The sequence below is a fragment of the Copadichromis virginalis genome, linkage group LG4 (genome assembly GCF_057382275.1).
Source record: "Copadichromis virginalis isolate Kocher_CV1m ecotype Utaka linkage group LG4, C_Virginalis_male_GT1.1, whole genome shotgun sequence".
Lineage (NCBI taxonomy): Eukaryota > Metazoa > Chordata > Actinopteri > Cichliformes > Cichlidae > Copadichromis > Copadichromis virginalis.
This window is the reverse complement of record NC_140621.1, coordinates 32,931,452-32,955,813: the sequence shown is the minus strand read 5'-3', so window position 1 is coordinate 32,955,813 and position 24,362 is coordinate 32,931,452. Positions and strand designations below refer to the sequence as shown.

Below are 24,362 nucleotides of genomic sequence, written 5' to 3'. Positions count from 1 at the left end.
TGTGTGTGTGTTACACTTCATTTGGAAAGGAATCCAGGGGGATAGGATGGGCTCCCACGGGACAAACTGAGGCTGCTCCCACAGCACCTCTGGCAACGATTGCTCTTTGGCTCAAGCACAAACACACAAACAGACACACAGTGCAGAAAAAAATAACCCAAAAGCTATTTTTACATTCAGAAGCCATGTGCGGCAGCAGTCTCTTTTCATTTGTTAGTTTGCTGTTGTTTCACGTCTGAATATGAAGCTTCAAAACAGCTGCCACCAGGATGCCAGCGTACATCGTTGTGTTTATTAGGAAGCTGCTTGTTGTTTTCAGCCAGTGTCATTTACTGTAATAGAGGAGGTGCACGAAGGAGGATCAGCTGAAATCTTTCCATTTAGAATGAAAACAACAGAATTAAAATGAAAATGACGGTGTGGCGGAGGCGTGGCCCCGGGCGCAGCTGCAGGGGAGGAGTGCAGCAGAAGGCTCAACAGGGCGGCGCTGCGAGGCCGGTAAGAACAGCTGATGGTGTTTATGTACTGATGATGGTCTCCCTCCGCTGTGTTTATAGTGAGACGGGGAGGGGCGGCCAGGGAAGAGATCAGCTGGGCTCGTGAGCTGTCAGACTGTACGACTGAGTCAGCTGTCAAAACTCAACACTCAAAGCTTCAATAAATGTGGAAGTTGGCAGTACATACCTGTGTGTGCGTGTGTCTGTGCCTGGTGTATTCCACAGACGGAATTTGAATGAAAATGACGGAATTTGAATGAAAATGACGGAATTTGAATGAAAATAACGGAATTTGAAAACAAACAACAGAATTAGAATGAAAACTACGGAATTAAAATGAAAACAACGGAATTTGAATGAAAACGACGAAATTTGAATGAAAACAACAGAATTTGATCAAAAACAAACGAATTTGCATGAAAACAAAGGCATTTGAATGAAAACAACGGAATTTCAATGAAATGAACGGAATTAGAATGAACAGACCAGAATTTGATCAAAAACAACGGAATTTGAATGAAAACAATGGAAGTTTAAAACAAACAACAGAATTAGAATGAACAGAAAAGAATTTGAATGAAAACAATGGAAATAGAATGAAAAGAACAGAATTTGAATGAAAACAACAGAATTTGATCAAAAACAAAAGAATTGGCATGAAAACAACAGCATTTGAATGAAAACAACGGAATTAAAATGAAAACGACAGAATTTGATTTAACACAACAGAGTTTGAGAACAAACAATGGAATTTGAATGAAAACAATGGAATTTGAATGAAAATAATGGAATTTGAATGAAAAGAACAGAATTTGATCAAAAACCAAAGAATTTGCATGAAAACAAAAGAATTTGAACAAAAACAACGGAATTAGAATGAAAACAACGGAATTTGAATGAAAACGACGGAATTTGAATGAAAAGAACAGAATTAGAATGAAAACAACGGAATTAAAATATATAGAAAAGAGTTTGAATGAAAGCAACAGAATTCTAAAACAGACAATAGAATTTGAATAAAAAGAGTAGAATTAGAATGAAAACAACAGCATTTGAATGGAAATGGAATTTCAATGAAAAGAACGGAATTAGAATGAAATGAATAGAATTTGAATGAAAACAACAGAACTAAAATAAACAGAACAGAATTTGAATCAAAACAATGGAAATAGAATGACAAGGGGCCTGTTCTTCGTACCGCGCTAAGTGAGTTAGCTGGATGAGATTGTTGACGATTTCGCGTGATCCTGGATCGTTCGGTTCCCCGAAGCCCATCCGGGACTTGCTGTCATAGCAACAGAGCCGTAAGCGTAAACCTGCTGGGGAGCAGGTTTACTTTATGTAAACAGGATTAGATCGCGGCCACGCAGGTATGTCCGCGTCATTCATACGAAAGCAACAGCGATATTCCACCACTGTTTCACCATAAATAAATAACATCAATGTAACTAAAGATAATGCAGCACTTGATCCTTTTATTGATTTCACACAGATACATACAGGTCATTCCCTAAAAAAGGGAAATGAACTATTAACATTCTATTACATGTATGTGATTATTACAGATGTAATTCATATTTCAGAGTAGTAATTGTAAATTACTTCGTGTAATCAAGATGAGAGACCACGGCTATAAAAGCGAAGGTGGATTTGGGAAGCCTGTCGCAGCCATGTCCTGTCCGTTTACGCGAGCAACCCATTGCGGAAGGTGCAAGATTGATAAGGAGAGTCCTCAGAATTCAGCGTATATTGCGGGACAGACAGGATCCTTTAGCTCAGCGCGACAGTGTGCTCATAGAGAGATATCGATATTCCCGTGAGGGTATTATTCACTTAACCAACTTGTTGACGAGGGGGTGCAGGACCACCACCTGTCTTTTTTTTTGCTCTGCCCTTTTCTTGGTTGCTGTTATGAACAAACAAACAGAGTATTCCAGGGTCTCTTTCCAAGAGACTAAAAGCAATATAAGTGATAAATATTACCATTCTGTAGAATATTCTTATATTTCACTTTTACTTGTTCCCATGTTCTAGTGGGTCCTGTTGTGGCTCTAATGTGAAAGGGGATATAATATAACATATTATAATATAATATAATGTAATATAATATTGGATAATATGGTGTGATATGATAAATCTACCCTACCGCCTACTGGTGTTGGCCAGAGGGGCCGATGGCGCGATATGGCAGCCTGGCTTCTGTCAGTCTGCCCCAGGGCAGCTGTGGCTACAACCGTAGCTGCCTCCACCAGTGTGTAAATGTGAGAGTGAATGAATAGTGGCATTGTAAAGCGCTTTGGGTGCCTTGAAAAGCGCTATATAAATCCACTCCATTATTATTGTTATTATTGAATTACTTACGAGTTTGATTTGTCAGCAACTTTCTGCCAGCCCTCTCTCCTTGCTTTTGCAGCCTTTGCAGTGTTCCCTTGCGTTTTAATTAAACTCTGAAACTCCTGAAATCCCTCACTCAAGAGTTCTTGCTCTGCTGCCGAAAAATACCGAGCGCGCTCCTTCGACATTTTCGCCGACCAATCAAAGGGTTGCCGATCAATATTTCTACTATCGATGCGTAGCCCCTGTTGGGCCACCCAGTGATCTCACATTACTTCATCCAGCTATACTAATCGTCAACAACAGGTGTGTTCGGGGAACCGGAATAGCGAGCTCAGAGTTAGCGCGATGATTTGGTCTTGGATGTTTCATTTGATCTTGGATGTAGTAAGCGACGTACGAAGCACAGGGCCAAGAACAGAATTTGAATCAAAACAACGGAATTTGACTGAAAACAATGGAAGTTTAAAACAAACAACAGAATTAGAATGAACAGAAAAGAATTTGAATCAAAACAATGGAATTTGAATGAAAAGAACAGAATTTGAGAACAAACAATGGAATTTGAATGAAAACGACGGAATTAAAATGAAAACGACGGAATTTGAATGAAAACAACAGAATTTGAGAACAAACAATGGAATTTGAATGAAAACGATGGAATTTGAATGAAAAGAACAGAATTTGATCAAAAACAAAAGAATTTGCATGAAAACAACAGCATTTGAATGAAAACAACGGAATTTCAATGAAATGAATGGAATAAGAATGAAATGAATAGAATTTGAATGAAAACAACAGAATTAGAATGAACAGAACAGAATTTGAATCAAAACAATGGAATTTGAATGAAAAGAACAGAATTTGAATGAAAACAACGGAATTAAAATGAAAATGACGGAATTTGAATTAAAACAACAGAGTTTGAGAACAAACAATGGACTTTGAATGAAAACAATGGAATTTGGATGAAAACAACAGAATTTGAATGAAAACAACAGAGTTTGATCAAAAACAACGGAATTTGAATGAAAACAATGGAAATAGAATGACAAGAATAGAATTTGAATGAAAACAATGGAATTTGAATAAAAATGACGGAATTTGAATGAAAACAACAGAATTTGAATGAAAACAACAGAATTTGAATGAAAACAACAGAATTTGATCAAAAACCAAAGAATTTTCATGAAAACAACAGAATTTGAACGAAAACAACGGAATTTGAAAACAAAGAACGGAATTTGAATGAAAACAACGGAATTAGAATGTATAGAACAGAGTTTGAATGAAAGCAACAGAATTCTACAACAAACAATAGAATTTGAATAAAAAGAGTAGAATTAGAATGAAAACAACAGCATTTGAATGAAAACAACGGAATTTCAATGAAATGAACGTAATTAGAATGAAAACAACAGAATTAGAATGAACAGAACAGAATTTGAATCAAAACAATGGAAATAGAATGACAAGAATAGAATTTGAATCAAAACAATGGAATTTGAATGAAAAAAACAGAATTTGAATCAAAACAACAGAATTTGAATGAAAAAAAAAACGGAATTTCAATGAAAAGAACGGAATTAAAATGAACAGACCAGAATTTGAATCAAAACAATGGAATTAGAATGAAAAGAACATAATTTGAATGAAAACAACGGAATTTGAATGAAAATAATGGAATTTGAATGAAAAGAACAGAATTTGATCAAAAACCAAAGAATTTGCATGAAAACAAAAGAATTTGAACAAAAACAACGGAATTAGAATGAAAACAACGGAATTTGAATGAAAACGACGGAATTTGAATGAAAAGAACAGAATTAGAATGAAAACAACGGAATTTGAATGAAAACAACGGAATTAAAATATATAGAAAAGAATTTGAATGAAAGCAACAGAATTCTAAAACACAATAGAATTTGAATAAAAAGAGTAGAATTAGAATGAAAACAACAGCATTTGAATGGAAATGGAATTTCAATGAAAAGAACGGAATTAGAATGAAATGATTAGAATTTGAATGAAAACAACGGAATTAAAATGAAAAAAAAAACAGAATTTGAATGAAAACAATGGAATTTGGATTAAAACAACAGAATTTGAATGAAAACAATGGAAGTTTAAAACAAACAACAGAATTAGAAAGAAAACAACGGAATTAAAATGAAAACAACGGAATTAAAATGAAAACAACAGAATTTGAGAACAAAAAATGGAATTTGATTGAAAACAACGGAATTAGAATGTATAGAACAGAGTTTGAATGAAAGCAACAGAATTCTAAAACAAACAATTGAATTTGAATAAAAAGAGTAGAATTAGAATGAAAACAACTGCATTTGAATTAAAACAACGGAATTTCAATGAAAAGAATGGAATTAGAATGAAATGAATAGAATTTGAATGAAAACAACAGAACTAAAATAAACAGAGCAGAATTTGAATCAAAACAATGGAAATAGAATGACAAGAACAGAATTTGAATCAAAGCAATGGAATTTGACTGAAAACAATGGAAGTTTAAAACAAACAACAGAATTAGAATGAACAGAAAAGAATTTAAATCAAAACAATGGAATTTGAATGAAAAGAACAGAATTTGAATGAAAACAACAGAATTTGAATGAAAACAATGGAAGTTTAAAAGAAAACAACAGAATTAGAATGAAAACGACGGAATTAAAATGAAAATGACGGAATTTGAATGAAAACAACGGAATTAAAATGAAAACGACGGAATTTGAATGAAAACAACAGAATTTGAGAACAAACAATGGAATTTGAATGAAAACAATGGAATTTGAATGAAAACGATGGAATTTGAATGAAAAGAACAGAATTTGATCAAAAACAAAAGAATTTGCATGAAAACAACAGCATTTGAATGAAAACAACGGAATTTCAATGAAATGAATGGAATAAGAATGAAATGAATAGAATTTGAATGAAAACAACAGAATTAGAATGAACAGAACAGAATTTGAATCAAAACAATGGAATTTGAATGAAAAGAACAGAATTTGAATGAAAACAACGGAATTAAAATGAAAATGACGGAATTTGAATTAAAACAACAGAGTTTGAGAACAAACAATGGACTTTGAATGAAAACAATGGAATTTGGATGAAAACAACAGAATTTGAATGAAAACAACAGAGTTTGATCAAAAACAACGGAATTTGAATGAAAACAATGGAAATAGAATGACAAGAATAGAATTTGAATGAAAACAATGGAATTTGAATAAAAATGACGGAATTTGAATGAAAACAACAGAATTTGAATGAAAACAACAGAATTTGAATGAAAACAACAGAATTTGATCAAAAACCAAAGAATTTGCATGAAAACAAAAGAATTTGAACAAAAACAACGGAATTAGAATGAAAACAACGGAATTTGAATGAAAACAACGGAATTAAAATATATAGAAAAGAGTTTGAATGAAAGCAACAGAATTCTAAAACAGACAATAGAATTTGAATAAAAAGAGTAGAATTAGAATGAAAACAACAGCATTTGAATGGAAATGGAATTTCAATGAAAAGAACGGAATTAGAATGAAAAAAAAAACAGAATTTGAATGAAAACAATGGAATTTGGATTAAAACAACAGAATTTGAATGAAAACAATGGAAGTTTAAAACAAACAACAGAATTAGAAAGAAAACAACGGAATTAAAATGAAAACAACGGAATTAAAATGAAAACAACAGAATTTGAGAACAAAAAATGGAATTTGATTGAAAACAACAGAATTAGAATGTATAGAACAGAGTTTGAATGAAAGCAACAGAATTCTAAAACAAACAATTGAATTTGAATAAAAAGAGTAGAATTAGAATGAAAACAACTGCATTTGAATTAAAACAACGGAATTTCAATGAAAAGAATGGAATTAGAATGAAATGAATAGAATTTGAATGAAAACAACAGAACTAAAATAAACAGAGCAGAATTTGAATCAAAACAATGGAAATAGAATGACAAGAACAGAATTTGAATCAAAACAATGGAATTTGACTGAAAACAATGGAAGTTTAAAACAAACAACAGAATTAGAATGAACAGAAAAGAATTTAAATCAAAACAATGGAATTTGAATGAAAAGAACAGAATTTGAATGAAAACAACAGAATTTGAATGAAAACAATGGAAGTTTAAAAGAAAACAAAAGAATTAGAATGAAAACGACGGAATTAAAATGAAAATGACGGAATTTGAATGAAAACAACGGAATTAAAATGAAAACGACGGAATTTGAATGAAAACAACAGAATTTGAGAACAAACAATGGAATTTGAATGAAAACAATGGAATTTGAATGAAAACGATGGAATTTGAATGAAAAGAACAGAATTTGATCAAAAACAAAAGAATTTGCATGAAAACAACAGCATTTGAATGAAAACAACGGAATTTCAATGAAATGAATGGAATAAGAATGAAATGAATAGAATTTGAATGAAAACAACAGAATTAGAATGAACAGAACAGAATTTGAATCAAAACAATGGAATTTGAATGAAAAGAACAGAATTTGAATGAAAACAACGGAATTAAAATGAAAATGACGGAATTTGAATTAAAACAACAGAGTTTGAGAACAAACAATGGACTTTGAATGAAAACAATGGAATTTGGATGAAAACAACAGAATTTGAATGAAAACAACAGAGTTTGATCAAAAACAACGGAATTTGAATGAAAACAATGGAAATAGAATGACAAGAATAGAATTTGAATGAAAACAATGGAATTTGAATAAAAATGACGGAATTTGAATGAAAACAACAGAATTTGAATGAAAACAACAGAATTTGAATGAAAACAACAGAATTTGATCAAAAACCAAAGAATTTGCATGAAAACAAAAGAATTTGAACAAAAACAACGGAATTAGAATGAAAACAACGGAATTTGAATGAAAACGACGGAATTTGAATGAAAAGAACAGAATTAGAATGAAAACAACGGAATTTGAATGAAAACAACGGAATTAAAATATATAGAAAAGAGTTTGAATGAAAGCAACAGAATTCTAAAACAGACAATAGAATTTGAATAAAAAGAGTAGAATTAGAATGAAAACAACAGCATTTGAATGGAAATGGAATTTCAATGAAAAGAACGGAATTAGAATGAAAAAAAAAACAGAATTTGAATGAAAACAATGGAATTTGGATTAAAACAACAGAATTTGAATGAAAACAATGGAAGTTTAAAACAAACAACAGAATTAGAAAGAAAACAACGGAATTAAAATGAAAACAACGGAATTAAAATGAAAACAACAGAATTTGAGAACAAAAAATGGAATTTGATTGAAAACAACGGAATTAGAATGTATAGAACAGAGTTTGAATGAAAGCAACAGAATTCTAAAACAAACAATTGAATTTGAATAAAAAGAGTAGAATTAGAATGAAAACAACTGCATTTGAATTAAAACAACGGAATTTCAATGAAAAGAATGGAATTAGAATGAAATGAATAGAATTTGAATGAAAACAACAGAACTAAAATAAACAGAGCAGAATTTGAATCAAAACAATGGAAATAGAATGACAAGAACAGAATTTGAATCAAAACAATGGAATTTGACTGAAAACAATGGAAGTTTAAAACAAACAACAGAATTAGAATGAACAGAAAAGAATTTAAATCAAAACAATGGAATTTGAATGAAAAGAACAGAATTTGAATGAAAACAACAGAATTTGAATGAAAACAATGGAAGTTTAAAAGAAAACAAAAGAATTAGAATGAAAACGACGGAATTAAAATGAAAATGACGGAATTTGAATGAAAACAACGGAATTAAAATGAAAACGACGGAATTTGAATGAAAACAACAGAATTTGAGAACAAACAATGGAATTTGAATGAAAACAATGGAATTTGAATGAAAACGATGGAATTTGAATGAAAAGAACAGAATTTGATCAAAAACAAAAGAATTTGCATGAAAACAACAGCATTTGAATGAAAACAACGGAATTTCAATGAAATGAATGGAATAAGAATGAAATGAATAGAATTTGAATGAAAACAACAGAATTAGAATGAACAGAACAGAATTTGAATCAAAACAATGGAATTTGAATGAAAAGAACAGAATTTGAATGAAAACAACGGAATTAAAATGAAAATGACGGAATTTGAATTAAAACAACAGAGTTTGAGAACAAACAATGGACTTTGAATGAAAACAATGGAATTTGGATGAAAACAACAGAATTTGAATGAAAACAACAGAGTTTGATCAAAAACAACGGAATTTGAATGAAAACAATGGAAATAGAATGACAAGAATAGAATTTGAATGAAAACAATGGAATTTGAATAAAAATGACGGAATTTGAATGAAAACAACAGAATTTGAATGAAAACAACAGAATTTGAATGAAAACAACAGAATTTGATCAAAAACCAAAGAATTTGCATGAAAACAAAAGAATTTGAACAAAAACAACGGAATTAGAATGAAAACAACGGAATTTGAATGAAAACGACGGAATTTGAATGAAAAGAACAGAATTAGAATGAAAACAACGGAATTTGAATGAAAACAACGGAATTAAAATATATAGAAAAGAGTTTGAATGAAAGCAACAGAATTCTAAAACAGACAATAGAATTTGAATAAAAAGAGTAGAATTAGAATGAAAACAACAGCATTTGAATGGAAATGGAATTTCAATGAAAAGAACGGAATTAGAATGAAAAAAAAAACAGAATTTGAATGAAAACAATGGAATTTGGATTAAAACAACAGAATTTGAATGAAAACAATGGAAGTTTAAAACAAACAACAGAATTAGAAAGAAAACAACGGAATTAAAATGAAAACAACGGAATTAAAATGAAAACAACAGAATTTGAGAACAAAAAATGGAATTTGATTGAAAACAACAGAATTAGAATGTATAGAACAGAGTTTGAATGAAAGCAACAGAATTCTAAAACAAACAATTGAATTTGAATAAAAAGAGTAGAATTAGAATGAAAACAACTGCATTTGAATTAAAACAACGGAATTTCAATGAAAAGAATGGAATTAGAATGAAATGAATAGAATTTGAATGAAAACAACAGAACTAAAATAAACAGAGCAGAATTTGAATCAAAACAATGGAAATAGAATGACAAGAACAGAATTTGAATCAAAACAATGGAATTTGACTGAAAACAATGGAAGTTTAAAACAAACAACAGAATTAGAATGAACAGAAAAGAATTTAAATCAAAACAATGGAATTTGAATGAAAAGAACAGAATTTGAATGAAAACAACAGAATTTGAATGAAAACAATGGAAGTTTAAAAGAAAACAAAAGAATTAGAATGAAAACGACGGAATTAAAATGAAAATGACGGAATTTGAATGAAAACAACGGAATTAAAATGAAAACGACGGAATTTGAATGAAAACAACAGAATTTGAGAACAAACAATGGAATTTGAATGAAAACGATGGAATTTGAATGAAAAGAACAGAATTTGATCAAAAACAAAAGAATTTGCATGAAAACAACAGCATTTGAATGAAAACAACGGAATTTCAATGAAATGAATGGAATAAGAATGAAATGAATAGAATTTGAATGAAAACAACAGAATTAGAATGAACAGAACAGAATTTGAATCAAAACAATGGAATTTGAATGAAAAGAACAGAATTTGAATGAAAACAACGGAATTAAAATGAAAATGACGGAATTTGAATTAAAACAACAGAGTTTGAGAACAAACAATGGACTTTGAATGAAAACAATGGAATTTGGATGAAAACAACAGAATTTGAATGAAAACAACAGAGTTTGATCAAAAACAACGGAATTTGAATGAAAACAATGGAAATAGAATGACAAGAATAGAATTTGAATGAAAACAATGGAATTTGAATAAAAATGACGGAATTTGAATGAAAACAACAGAATTTGAATGAAAACAACAGAATTTGAATGAAAACAACAGAATTTGATCAAAAACCAAAGAATTTGCATGAAAACAAAAGAATTTGAACAAAAACAACGGAATTAGAATGAAAACAACGGAATTTGAATGAAAACGACGGAATTTGAATGAAAAGAACAGAATTAGAATGAAAACAACGGAATTTGAATGAAAACAACGGAATTAAAATATATAGAAAAGAGTTTGAATGAAAGCAACAGAATTCTAAAACAGACAATAGAATTTGAATAAAAAGAGTAGAATTAGAATGAAAACAACAGCATTTGAATGGAAATGGAATTTCAATGAAAAGAACGGAATTAGAATGAAAAAAAAAACAGAATTTGAATGAAAACAATGGAATTTGGATTAAAACAACAGAATTTGAATGAAAACAATGGAAGTTTAAAACAAACAACAGAATTAGAAAGAAAACAACGGAATTAAAATGAAAACAACGGAATTAAAATGAAAACAACAGAATTTGAGAACAAAAAATGGAATTTGATTGAAAACAACGGAATTAGAATGTATAGAACAGAGTTTGAATGAAAGCAACAGAATTCTAAAACAAACAATTGAATTTGAATAAAAAGAGTAGAATTAGAATGAAAACAACTGCATTTGAATTAAAACAACGGAATTTCAATGAAAAGAATGGAATTAGAATGAAATGAATAGAATTTGAATGAAAACAACAGAACTAAAATAAACAGAGCAGAATTTGAATCAAAACAATGGAAATAGAATGACAAGAACAGAATTTGAATCAAAACAATGGAATTTGACTGAAAACAATGGAAGTTTAAAACAAACAACAGAATTAGAATGAACAGAAAAGAATTTAAATCAAAACAATGGAATTTGAATGAAAAGAACAGAATTTGAATGAAAACAACAGAATTTGAATGAAAACAATGGAAGTTTAAAAGAAAACAAAAGAATTAGAATGAAAACGACGGAATTAAAATGAAAATGACGGAATTTGAATGAAAACAACGGAATTAAAATGAAAACGACGGAATTTGAATGAAAACAACAGAATTTGAGAACAAACAATGGAATTTGAATGAAAACAATGGAATTTGAATGAAAACGATGGAATTTGAATGAAAAGAACAGAATTTGATCAAAAACAAAAGAATTTGCATGAAAACAACAGCATTTGAATGAAAACAACGGAATTTCAATGAAATGAATGGAATAAGAATGAAATGAATAGAATTTGAATGAAAACAACAGAATTAGAATGAACAGAACAGAATTTGAATCAAAACAATGGAATTTGAATGAAAAGAACAGAATTTGAATGAAAACAACGGAATTAAAATGAAAATGACGGAATTTGAATTAAAACAACAGAGTTTGAGAACAAACAATGGACTTTGAATGAAAACAATGGAATTTGGATGAAAACAACAGAATTTGAATGAAAACAACAGAGTTTGATCAAAAACAACGGAATTTGAATGAAAACAATGGAAATAGAATGACAAGAATAGAATTTGAATGAAAACAATGGAATTTGAATAAAAATGACGGAATTTGAATGAAAACAACAGAATTTGAATGAAAACAACAGAATTTGAATGAAAACAACAGAATTTGATCAAAAACCAAAGAATTTGCATGAAAACAAAAGAATTTGAACAAAAACAACGGAATTAGAATGAAAACAACGGAATTTGAATGAAAACGACGGAATTTGAATGAAAAGAACAGAATTAGAATGAAAACAACGGAATTTGAATGAAAACAACGGAATTAAAATATATAGAAAAGAGTTTGAATGAAAGCAACAGAATTCTAAAACAGACAATAGAATTTGAATAAAAAGAGTAGAATTAGAATGAAAACAACAGCATTTGAATGGAAATGGAATTTCAATGAAAAGAACGGAATTAGAATGAAAAAAAAAACAGAATTTGAATGAAAACAATGGAATTTGGATTAAAACAACAGAATTTGAATGAAAACAATGGAAGTTTAAAACAAACAACAGAATTAGAAAGAAAACAACGGAATTAAAATGAAAACAACGGAATTAAAATGAAAACAACAGAATTTGAGAACAAAAAATGGAATTTGATTGAAAACAACAGAATTAGAATGTATAGAACAGAGTTTGAATGAAAGCAACAGAATTCTAAAACAAACAATTGAATTTGAATAAAAAGAGTAGAATTAGAATGAAAACAACTGCATTTGAATTAAAACAACGGAATTTCAATGAAAAGAATGGAATTAGAATGAAATGAATAGAATTTGAATGAAAACAACAGAACTAAAATAAACAGAGCAGAATTTGAATCAAAACAATGGAAATAGAATGACAAGAACAGAATTTGAATCAAAACAATGGAATTTGACTGAAAACAATGGAAGTTTAAAACAAACAACAGAATTAGAATGAACAGAAAAGAATTTAAATCAAAACAATGGAATTTGAATGAAAAGAACAGAATTTGAATGAAAACAACAGAATTTGAATGAAAACAATGGAAGTTTAAAAGAAAACAAAAGAATTAGAATGAAAACGACGGAATTAAAATGAAAATGACGGAATTTGAATGAAAACAACGGAATTAAAATGAAAACGACGGAATTTGAATGAAAACAACAGAATTTGAGAACAAACAATGGAATTTGAATGAAAACAATGGAATTTGAATGAAAACGATGGAATTTGAATGAAAAGAACAGAATTTGATCAAAAACAAAAGAATTTGCATGAAAACAACAGCATTTGAATGAAAACAACGGAATTTCAATGAAATGAATGGAATAAGAATGAAATGAATAGAATTTGAATGAAAACAACAGAATTAGAATGAACAGAACAGAATTTGAATCAAAACAATGGAATTTGAATGAAAAGAACAGAATTTGAATGAAAACAACGGAATTAAAATGAAAATGACGGAATTTGAATTAAAACAACAGAGTTTGAGAACAAACAATGGACTTTGAATGAAAACAATGGAATTTGGATGAAAACAACAGAATTTGAATGAAAACAACAGAGTTTGATCAAAAACAACGGAATTTGAATGAAAACAATGGAAATAGAATGACAAGAATAGAATTTGAATGAAAACAATGGAATTTGAATAAAAATGACGGAATTTGAATGAAAACAACAGAATTTGAATGAAAACAACAGAATTTGAATGAAAACAACAGAATTTGATCAAAAACCAAAGAATTTGCATGAAAACAAAAGAATTTGAACAAAAACAACGGAATTAGAATGAAAACAACGGAATTTGAATGAAAACGACGGAATTTGAATGAAAAGAACAGAATTAGAATGAAAACAACGGAATTTGAATGAAAACAACGGAATTAAAATATATAGAAAAGAGTTTGAATGAAAGCAACAGAATTCTAAAACAGACAATAGAATTTGAATAAAAAGAGTAGAATTAGAATGAAAACAACAGCATTTGAATGGAAATGGAATTTCAATGAAAAGAACGGAATTAGAATGAAAAAAAAAACAGAATTTGAATGAAAACAATGGAATTTGGATTAAAACAACAGAATTTGAATGAAAACAATGGAAGTTTAAAACAAACAACAGAATTAGAAAGAAAACAACGGAATTAAAATGAAAACAACGGAATTAAAATGAAAACAACAGAATTTGAGAACAAAAAATGGAATTTGATTGAAAACAACGGAATTAGAATGTATAGAACAGAGTTTGAATGAAAGCAACAGAATTCTAAAACAAACAATTGAATTTGAATAAAAAGAGTAGAATTAGAATGAAAACAACTGCATTTGAATTAAAACAACGGAATTTCAATGAAAAGAATGGAATTAGAATGAAATGAATAGAATTTGAATGAAAACAACAGAACTAAAATAAACAGAGCAGAATTTGAATCAAAACAATGGAAATAGAATGACAAGAACAGAATTTGAATCAAAACAATGGAATTTGACTGAAAACAATGGAAGTTTAAAACAAACAACAGAATTAGAATGAACAGAAAAGAATTTAAATCAAAACAATGGAATTTGAATGAAAAGAACAGAATTTGAATGAAAACAACAGAATTTGAATGAAAACAATGGAAGTTTAAAAGAAAACAAAAGAATTAGAATGAAAACGACGGAATTAAAATGAAAATGACGGAATTTGAATGAAAGCAACGGAATTAAAATGAAAACGACGGAATTTGAATGAAAACAACAGAATTTGAGAACAAACAATGGAATTTGAATGAAAACAATGGAATTTGAATGAAAACGATGGAATTTGAATGAAAAGAACAGAATTTGAATGAAAACAACAGAATTTGAATGAAAACAATGGAAGTTTAAAAGAAAACAAAAGAATTAAAATGAAAATGACGGAATTTGAATGAAAACAACGGAATTAAAATGAAAACGACGGAATTTGAATGAAAACAACAGAATTTGAGAACAAACAATGGAATTTGAATGAAAACAATGGAATTTGAATGAAAACGATGGAATTTGAATGAAAAGAACAGAATTTGATCAAAAACCAAAGAATTTGCATGAAAACAAAAGAATTTGAACAAAAACAACGGAATTAGAATGAAAACAACGGAATTTGAATGAAAACGACGGAATTTGAATGAAAAGAACAGAATTAGAATGAAAACAACGGAATTTGAATGAAAACAACGGAATTAAAATATATAGAAAAGAGTTTGAATGAAAGCAACAGAATTCTAAAACAGACAATAGAATTTGAATAAAAAGAGTAGAATTAGAATGAAAACAACAGCATTTGAATGGAAATGGAATTTCAATGAAAAGAACGGAATTAGAATGAAAAAAAAAACAGAATTTGAATGAAAACAATGGAATTTGGATTAAAACAACAGAATTTGAATGAAAACAATGGAAGTTTAAAACAAACAACAGAATTAGAAAGAAAACAACGGAATTAAAATGAAAACAACGGAATTAAAATGAAAACAACAGAATTTGAGAACAAAAAATGGAATTTGATTGAAAACAACGGAATTAGAATGTATAGAACAGAGTTTGAATGAAAGCAACAGAATTCTAAAACAAACAATTGAATTTGAATAAAAAGAGTAGAATTAGAATGAAAACAACTGCATTTGAATTAAAACAACGGAATTTCAATGAAAAGAATGGAATTAGAATGAAATGAATAGAATTTGAATGAAAACAACAGAACTAAAATAAACAGAGCAGAATTTGAATCAAAACAATGGAAATAGAATGACAAGAACAGAATTTGAATCAAAACAATGGAATTTGACTGAAAACAATGGAAGTTTAAAACAAACAACAGAATTAGAATGAACAGAAAAGAATTTAAATCAAAACAATGGAATTTGAATGAAAAGAACAGAATTTGAATGAAAACAACAGAATTTGAATGAAAACAATGGAAGTTTAAAAGAAAACAAAAGAATTAGAATGAAAACGACGGAATTAAAATGAAAATGACGGAATTTGAATGAAAACAACGGAATTAAAATGAAAACGACGGAATTTGAATGAAAACAACAGAATTTGAGAACAAACAATGGAATTTGAATGAAAACAATGGAATTTGAATGAAAACGATGGAATTTGAATGAAAAGAACAGAATTTGATCAAAAACAAAAGAATTTGCATGAAAACAACAGCATTTGAATGAAAACAACGGAATTTCAATGAAATGAATGGAATAAGAATGAAATGAATAGAATTTGAATGAAAACAACAGAATTAGAATGAACAGAACAGAATTTGAATCAAAACAATGGAATTTGAATGAAAAGAACAGAATTTGAATGAAAACAACGGAATTAAAATGAAAATGACGGAATTTGAATTAAAACAACAGAGTTTGAGAACAAACAATGGACTTTGAATGAAAACAATGGAATTTGGATGAAAACAACAGAATTTGAATGAAAACAACAGAGTTTGATCAAAAACAACGGAATTTGAATGAAAACAATGGAAATAGAATGACAAGAATAGAATTTGAATGAAAACAATGGAATTTGAATAAAAATGACGGAATTTGAATGAAAACAACAGAATTTGAATGAAAACAACAGAATTTGATCAAAAACCAAAGAATTTTCATGAAAACAACAGAATTTGAACGAAAACAACGGAATTTGAAAACAAAGAACGGAATTTGAATGAAAACAACGGAATTAGAATGTATAGAACAGAGTTTGAATGAAAGCAACAGAATTCTAAAACAAACAATAGAATTTGAATAAAAAGAGTAGAATTAGAATGAAAACAACAGCATTTGAATGAAAACAACGGAATTTCAATGAAATGAACGTAATTAGAATGAAAACAACAGAATTAGAATGAACAGAACAGAATTTGAATCAAAACAATGGAAATAGAATGACAAGAATAGAATTTGAATCAAAACAATGGAATTTGAATGAAAACAACAGAATTTGAGAACAAACAATGGAATTTGAATGAAAACAATGGAATTTGAATGAAAACAATGGAATTTGAATGAAAACGATGGAATTTGAATGAAAAGAACAGAATTTGATCAAAAACAAAAGAATTTGCATGAAAACAACAGCATTTGAATGAAAACAACGGAATTTCAATGAAATGAATGGAATAAGAATGAAATGAATAGAATTTGAATGAAAACAACAGAATTAGAATGAACAGAACAGAATTTGAATCAAAACAATGGAATTTGAATGAAAAGAACAGAATTTGAATGAAAACAACGGAATTAAAATGAAAATGACGGAATTTGAATTAAAACAACAGAGTTTGAGAACAAACAATGGACTTTGAATGAAAACAATGGAATTTGGATGAAAACAACAGAATTTGAATGAAAACAACAGAGTTTGATCAAAAACAACGGAATTTGAATGAAAACAATGGAAATAGAATGACAAGAATAGAATTTGAATGAAAACAATGGAATTTGAATAAAAATGACGGAATTTGAATGAAAACAACAGAATTTGAATGAAAACAACAGAATTTGAATGAAAACAACAGAATTTGATCAAAAACCAAAGAATTTTCATGAAAACAACAGAATTTGAACGAAAACAACGGAATTTGAAAACAAAGAACGGAATTTGAATGAAAACAACGGAATTAGAATGTATAGAACAGAGTTTGAATGAAAGCAACAGAATTCTAAAACAAACAATAGAATTTGAATAAAAAGAGTAGAATTAGAATGAAAACAACAGCATTTGAATGAAAACAACGGAATTTCAATGAAATGAACGTAATTAGAATGAAAACAACAGAATTAGAATGAACAGAACAGAATTTGAATCAAAACAATGGAAATAGAATGACAAGAATAGAATTTGAATCAAAACAATGGAATTTGAATGAAAAAACAGAATTTGAATCAAAACAACAGAATTTGAATGAAAAAAAAACGGAATTTCAATGAAAAGAACGGAATTAAAATGAACAGACCAGAATTTGAATCAAAACAATGGAATTAGAATGAAAAGAACATAATTTGAATGAAAACAACGGAATTTGAATGAAAATAATGGAATTTGAATGAAAAGAACAGAATTTGATCAAAAACCAAAGAATTTGCATGAAAACAAAAGAATTTGAACAAAAACAACGGAATTAGAATGAAAACAACGGAATTTGAATGAAAACGACGGAATTTGAATGAAAAGAACAGAATTAGAATGAAAACAACGGAATTTGAATGAAAACAACGGAATTAAAATATATAGAAAAGAGTTTGAATGAAAGCAACAGAATTCTAAAACAGACAATAGAATTTGAATAAAAAGAGTAGAATTAGAATGAAAACAACAGCATTTGAATGGAAATGGAATTTCAATGAAAAGAACGGAATTAGAATGAAATGATTAGAATTTGAATGAAAACAACGGAATTAAAATGAAAAAAAAAACAGAATTTGAATGAAAACAACGGAATTAAAATGAAAACAACGGAATTAAAATGAAAACAACAGAATTTGAGAACAAAAAATGGAATTTGATTGAAAACAACGGAATTAGAATGTATAGAACAGAGTTTGAATGAAAGCAACAGAATTCTAAAACAAACAATTGAATTTGAATAAAAAGAGTAGAATTAGAATGAAAACAACTGCATTTGAATTAAAACAACGGAATTTCAATGAAAAGAATGGAATTAGAATGAAATGAATAGAATTTGAATGAAAACAACAGAACTAAAATAAACAGAACAGAATTTGAATCAAAACAATGGAAATAGAATGACAAGAACAGAATTTGAATCAAAACAATGGAATTTGACTGAAAACAATGGAAGTTTAAAACAAACAACAGAATTAGAATGAACAGAAAAGAATTTAAATCAAAACAATGGAATTTGAATGAAAAGAACAGAATTTGAATGAAAACAACAGAATTTGAATGAAAACAATGGAAGTTTAAAAGAAAACAACAGAATTAGAATGAAAATGACAGAATTAAAATGAAAATGACGGAATTTGAATGAAAACAACGGAATTAAAATGAAAACGACGGAATTTGAATGAAAACAACAGAATTTGAGAACAAACAATGGAATTTGAATGAAAACAATGGAATTTGAATGAAAACGATGGAATTTGAATGAAAAGAACAGAATTTGATCAAAAACAAAAGAATTTGCATGAAAACAACAGCATTTGAATGAAAACAACGGAATTTCAATGAAATGAATGGAATAAGAATGAAATGAATAGAATTTGAATGAAAACAACAGAATTAGAATGAACAGAACAGAATTTGAATCAAAACAATGGAATTTGAATGAAAAGAACAGAATTTGAATGAAAACAATGGAATTAAAATGAAAATGACGGAATTTGAATTAAAACAACAGAGTTTGAGAACAAACAATGGACTTTGAATGAAAATAATGGAATTTGGATGAAAACAACAGAATTTGAATGAAAACAACAGAGTTTGATCAAAAACAACGGAATTTGAATGAAAACAATGGAAATAGAATGACAAGAATAGAATTTGAATGAAAACAATGGAATCTGAATAAAAATGACGGAATTTGAATGAAAACAACAGAATTTGAATGAAAACAACAGAATTTGAATGAAAACAACAGAATTTGATCAAAAACCAAAGAATTTTCATGAAAACAACAGAATTTGAACGAAAACAACGGAATTTGAAAACAAAGAACGGAATTTGAATGAAAACAACGGAATTAGAATGTATAGAACAGAGTTTGAATGAAAGCAACAGAATTCTAAAACAAACAATAGAATTTGAATAAAAAGAGTAGAATTAGAATGAAAACAACAGCATTTGAATGAAAACAACGGAATTTCAATGAAATGAACGTAATTAGAATGAAAACAACAGAATTAGAATGAACAGAACAGAATTTGAATCAAAACAATGGAATTTGAATGAAAAAAACAGAATTTGAATCAAAACAACAGAATTTGAATGAAAAAAACGGAATTTCAATGAAAAGAACGGAATTAAAATGAACAGACCAGAATTTGAATCAAAACAATGGAATTAGAATGAAAAGAACATAATTTGAATGAAAACAACGGAATTTGAATGAACACAACAGAATTTGAATGAAAACAATGGAAGTTTAAAACAAACAACAGAATTAGTCCCTTTGGAGCTGCAAATATGAGAGTGGGATTTGGAATGATGAAAAAGATTCACAGGCAGGAGCTGAGGCTTTGTTATTGTGCATGAAAACCTTTGGTGCTGAAGAACTGACTAACAGTATACAGTCAGCTGATGAAGCAATGTGCCTCCTGCCAATGAACAGTTAAAGATATTTAATGATACAGGAGAATTGTTTTGTGTTTACAGCTTCTTACAATAAAAGCATTTATGTAAATTAACCACTTGCCATGTTTATGTGGGAGAGAGGGAAATACCAGGTAAGATTAACATGTTAACAGTTTTGATGCAGCACCCTCTTTGCGGCTGATTTCACCCAGCAAACTCAAACAACCACTCACCAACTGTTTGGGGGATACGATTTCAAGTAGCAACCGGAAGGAGGTTGTTGACCAGTCTCTTGTTCTGTGTAGGTTTTATTGCCTAAACCTAACCAAGGAGCTTTCAGAACCCAAACCTAACCATCTACTTCTTAGTGCCCAAACCTCACATAGTATTTAAACTTAACCAGCTTAAAACTACAGCCTATATCACTGCCACCCTTCACCTACATATCGAGAACTTTGCAGGAAGACACAAAATTGCATTTACTATTTACCTTTGATCACACATAATTATTTAATAACCACTGGTGTAAAAAAACAAACAAAAACACATTCACTACACTTGTGGAGTTCCCCATAATTTCACTCTTGGGCCTCAGTAATTCAGTCACTCAGATTAGAAATAGCAGGAGCATTGCTCTAACAAATCACCAGCAAAACACGGACAAAACCAAAATATTGCTCTTCAGTGTCTACCTAAATTAGTAGGTCTAATTTAAGTATTAATTAATTAATAAAGTATGCAATGTGATATCCAGTTTCTTATAAGTTAAAGTGTCCTCATTGCAATAACAGATATTAGAAGTTCTTGACTTTAAGCTTTTCATGCCTATTTGGACATTTGTGTGTAGCTTTCTTGCCACAACAGTAACGTTGCTGCTGAATATCACTCCTAATCCACACTTTAGTGTTTCTCTTAGAAGAAGCTGTTTGATTGCACATAAGGACCGACACTAATTCACCCACAGTTACTGCAGCGTAAAGGACTTCCTGCTCTGCTAAGTGGAATGATTGATGCTAAACGGCTAAACTACAGGAAGCCAGTTGAAATTTATCCAGAATGGCATTTTGCACCTAAAAGGACTGCATACATGGATGAGTACAGTCTAATTTTTTTTATTGCATTTTTCAGGATACGAAAACTTCTCCTTTATCCTCTTGCCCTTATCTGCAGTCATTTCTCCAATGTCTGAAAAAAAATAACATTTAAAGTACTAAACAGCTTTTCTGTGCTGAGATGAGGTCTGAAAATCAAAAAGGGAAAAATCCAGATAAAATGTCACAAAAACAATCAAATAAACAGGAATCCACATTTTCAAATAAAATTTTAATATTTAAATTTTACCAAATTATTTCTACACCAACATGTACACAAACATACCCTCTGTACATACATTTTTATTGGCCGTTGGGCTGCTTTGGTCACACAGACCAGCAGTCTGACTCCAACTGTTTTGCTGTCACAAGAGCAAAAACAAAATCAGTCAGCGACTGAGAAGCTTCCCTCTGCATGAATCAAGTTCTGGATGCAGAAAGATCTGAATTAGTTTGCGAAATTCTTTGGAGAAATTCATAACAATGTCGCCCTGTTTCAGTTTTATATTTGTGAAGATGCTGCATGAACATCTAATTTTGTCCTCTGCCGCTGTAGAAAAGAATGAAAAAATGTTTTGAGAGTTAATTACTTGTAAGCCGTAACTCCACAGCGTCTCTAGTAATCCTGCTAACAAACAGAAAAGCCAATCATATAACCTGCTGCTTGGTGGAGTCTTCATGCACTCCTGCAACAGAAGAAACTGTGGATTAATTCAACTTCTGCTGACAAAGTCACCATGACATTAGAAAAATCTTTTGTGCTAGCACATCGGTGGATGATTCTTCATTGGCTGCCTCTTAAATGCAGAATTTAAATTTAATAAAACCCTGATTTCCTCGTACAACATCCTGATCAGCCTCCATCATCTCTCACGGTATCATATTATTGTAACAGAGCACCTCACTCTCAGACTGCAGGCTTGTGGTTCATGGAGTTTCTAAAAGTGGCAGGCAGACACCCTGTCTACTTTTATTATGAGGCTACAAACTTCCTTTTTTGGTAAAGCTGATAGTTAGGATTGGATCATGTGACCCTGAACTATCCTCAGTCATGCTGCAGGACTTCTTTTCACTTTCTACTCTCTCCCACCGTTTGTGTTGTCCTTGGCTTTCTGTGCTGCTCTTTTCTCTCTTCCCTTCTTCTTCCAGCTGGTCTCAGTAGATGGCTTCCCCTCTCTGAGCCTGTTGGAGGTCTCCTCCTGTTAAAAAGGAGTTTTTCCTTCCCACTGTCTCACAAGGCATCTTCTGACTGTCTAGATTTTGAAACCAACAAATTAAGGCATCGTTGACCTTCTGTGCTCTATTGTGCTTCATATTTATACACCTGAAGTCTCTATAAAGCTGTTTCCGTCCTTAATCTTGAACAACTGCGAAGCAGTGACTGAGAAGCTGCCCTGCACATTCACGTTAAAGCAAGTTCTGTTTTTGTCTTTGTTTTGACTTCTTTCCACGCTGTCCTCCTTCCTGTTGTTTATATCGTTCCAGAAACAACATGGCGACGTCCGTCCTCGTCAGCTGAAGCCCCGCAGAGACCGCTGGCACGACAGAACTCCTCACCATATGGTAAAACTTGGCCTTCATCATCCTAGTCATCCATTTTTAGAAAGCATTGCAAAAGGCACAATCACACGGAAAACAAAATAAGAGCACCTAGAGCAGAAAATAGGCGCTGAAGGAATGAGAAAGGAGGTTTGTGTGGTTAGGACTGACCAAGAGAGACAAAAACAAGCTGATGAGTGTCATCTCGGTGCATAAACTCCTTCCATCACTGGGGTTATTTGCATTTGGAGCTACAGGTTATAACTTAATTTTTCAACATTTATCCAGTCAGACATATTAAGCCTTTTGGCAATCATTCATCATCAGTGCTAATCTGCTTATTATGCTAAGACCATGTTCCTTCAGCTAAATGTGACACAATACTAATCATTTTTCCAGAGACTCTGTAATGTTTTTCCAAAAGGCTCTTAAGGAACCTTTGACAAATCTCTCGTAATACATTTCTCTGCTACATTATCATGAAGCTCATCCAACACTACGAGAGGAAATCCTGCACTTTCTTAATGAGTGGCTTATTATGTTCCATCGCTGCCAGCATCCTCGCTAACGACATCTTTGCACATAGCAGATGGTTTGCTTCTTTGTGCTGGCATGTGGCCCAAACACACTTAGAGGAAGAACAACCGGGGAGGCAGTCAGCTGCAGGGGAGTTTGTCAGCGTTTAACCAGGCAAGCGCGATCCCTCCTCGGAGAAAAAGACGTTTAGCGAAGGCCCAGTTCAGATCTGAGCCGCACAAATGTTGACTTTGACCTCTGGACAGGAAACCGGGGATCTGAGCAGCTGGTCCGAGCAGGCAGGGAGAAATAACGGCACGGCATCCAACGGGAAGAAGATAAGACGGAGTTGCCTAACACGCGTTTAAGGACAACAGATACATAAACATGCACCTTCTGAGTCTGTCTCCTTAGTTAATAAAGAGACTGTGCTGATCAGCTAGAATCAGAGATGTTTCCTGGTAAGCAGGTGTGCAGATGCTTTTTCTCCCACAGCTGCACGAGGCAGTCACTGAAAACCATCACTGCTTTTCCACCAGAGAAGCTCTGCTCCTACAGGCGGGGTGCACCCAGAGAAACTACAGTGACTCCAGTTTACCTCTGAGCCAGACTTTGTATTGAAAAAACTGTATTTTTTAGTATAAGTTGCACACCTGTGGATATTTTGAAGACATACAGT

The 24,362-nt window shown here is 30.5% G+C and overlaps 1 protein-coding gene across 1 annotated transcript in view; it reads left to right on the top strand.

Moving 5' to 3' along the window:
- Positions 1–24,362, top strand: part of gas7a (growth arrest-specific 7a) — a 69,333-nt gene that overhangs the window by 7,363 nt on the left and 37,608 nt on the right. The window contains exon 3 of the mRNA XM_085455000.1: positions 23,114–23,191. Within this exon, the coding sequence (XP_085311126.1) occupies positions 23,114–23,191 (78 nt within the window). The remainder of the gene's footprint in view (positions 1–23,113; positions 23,192–24,362) is intronic.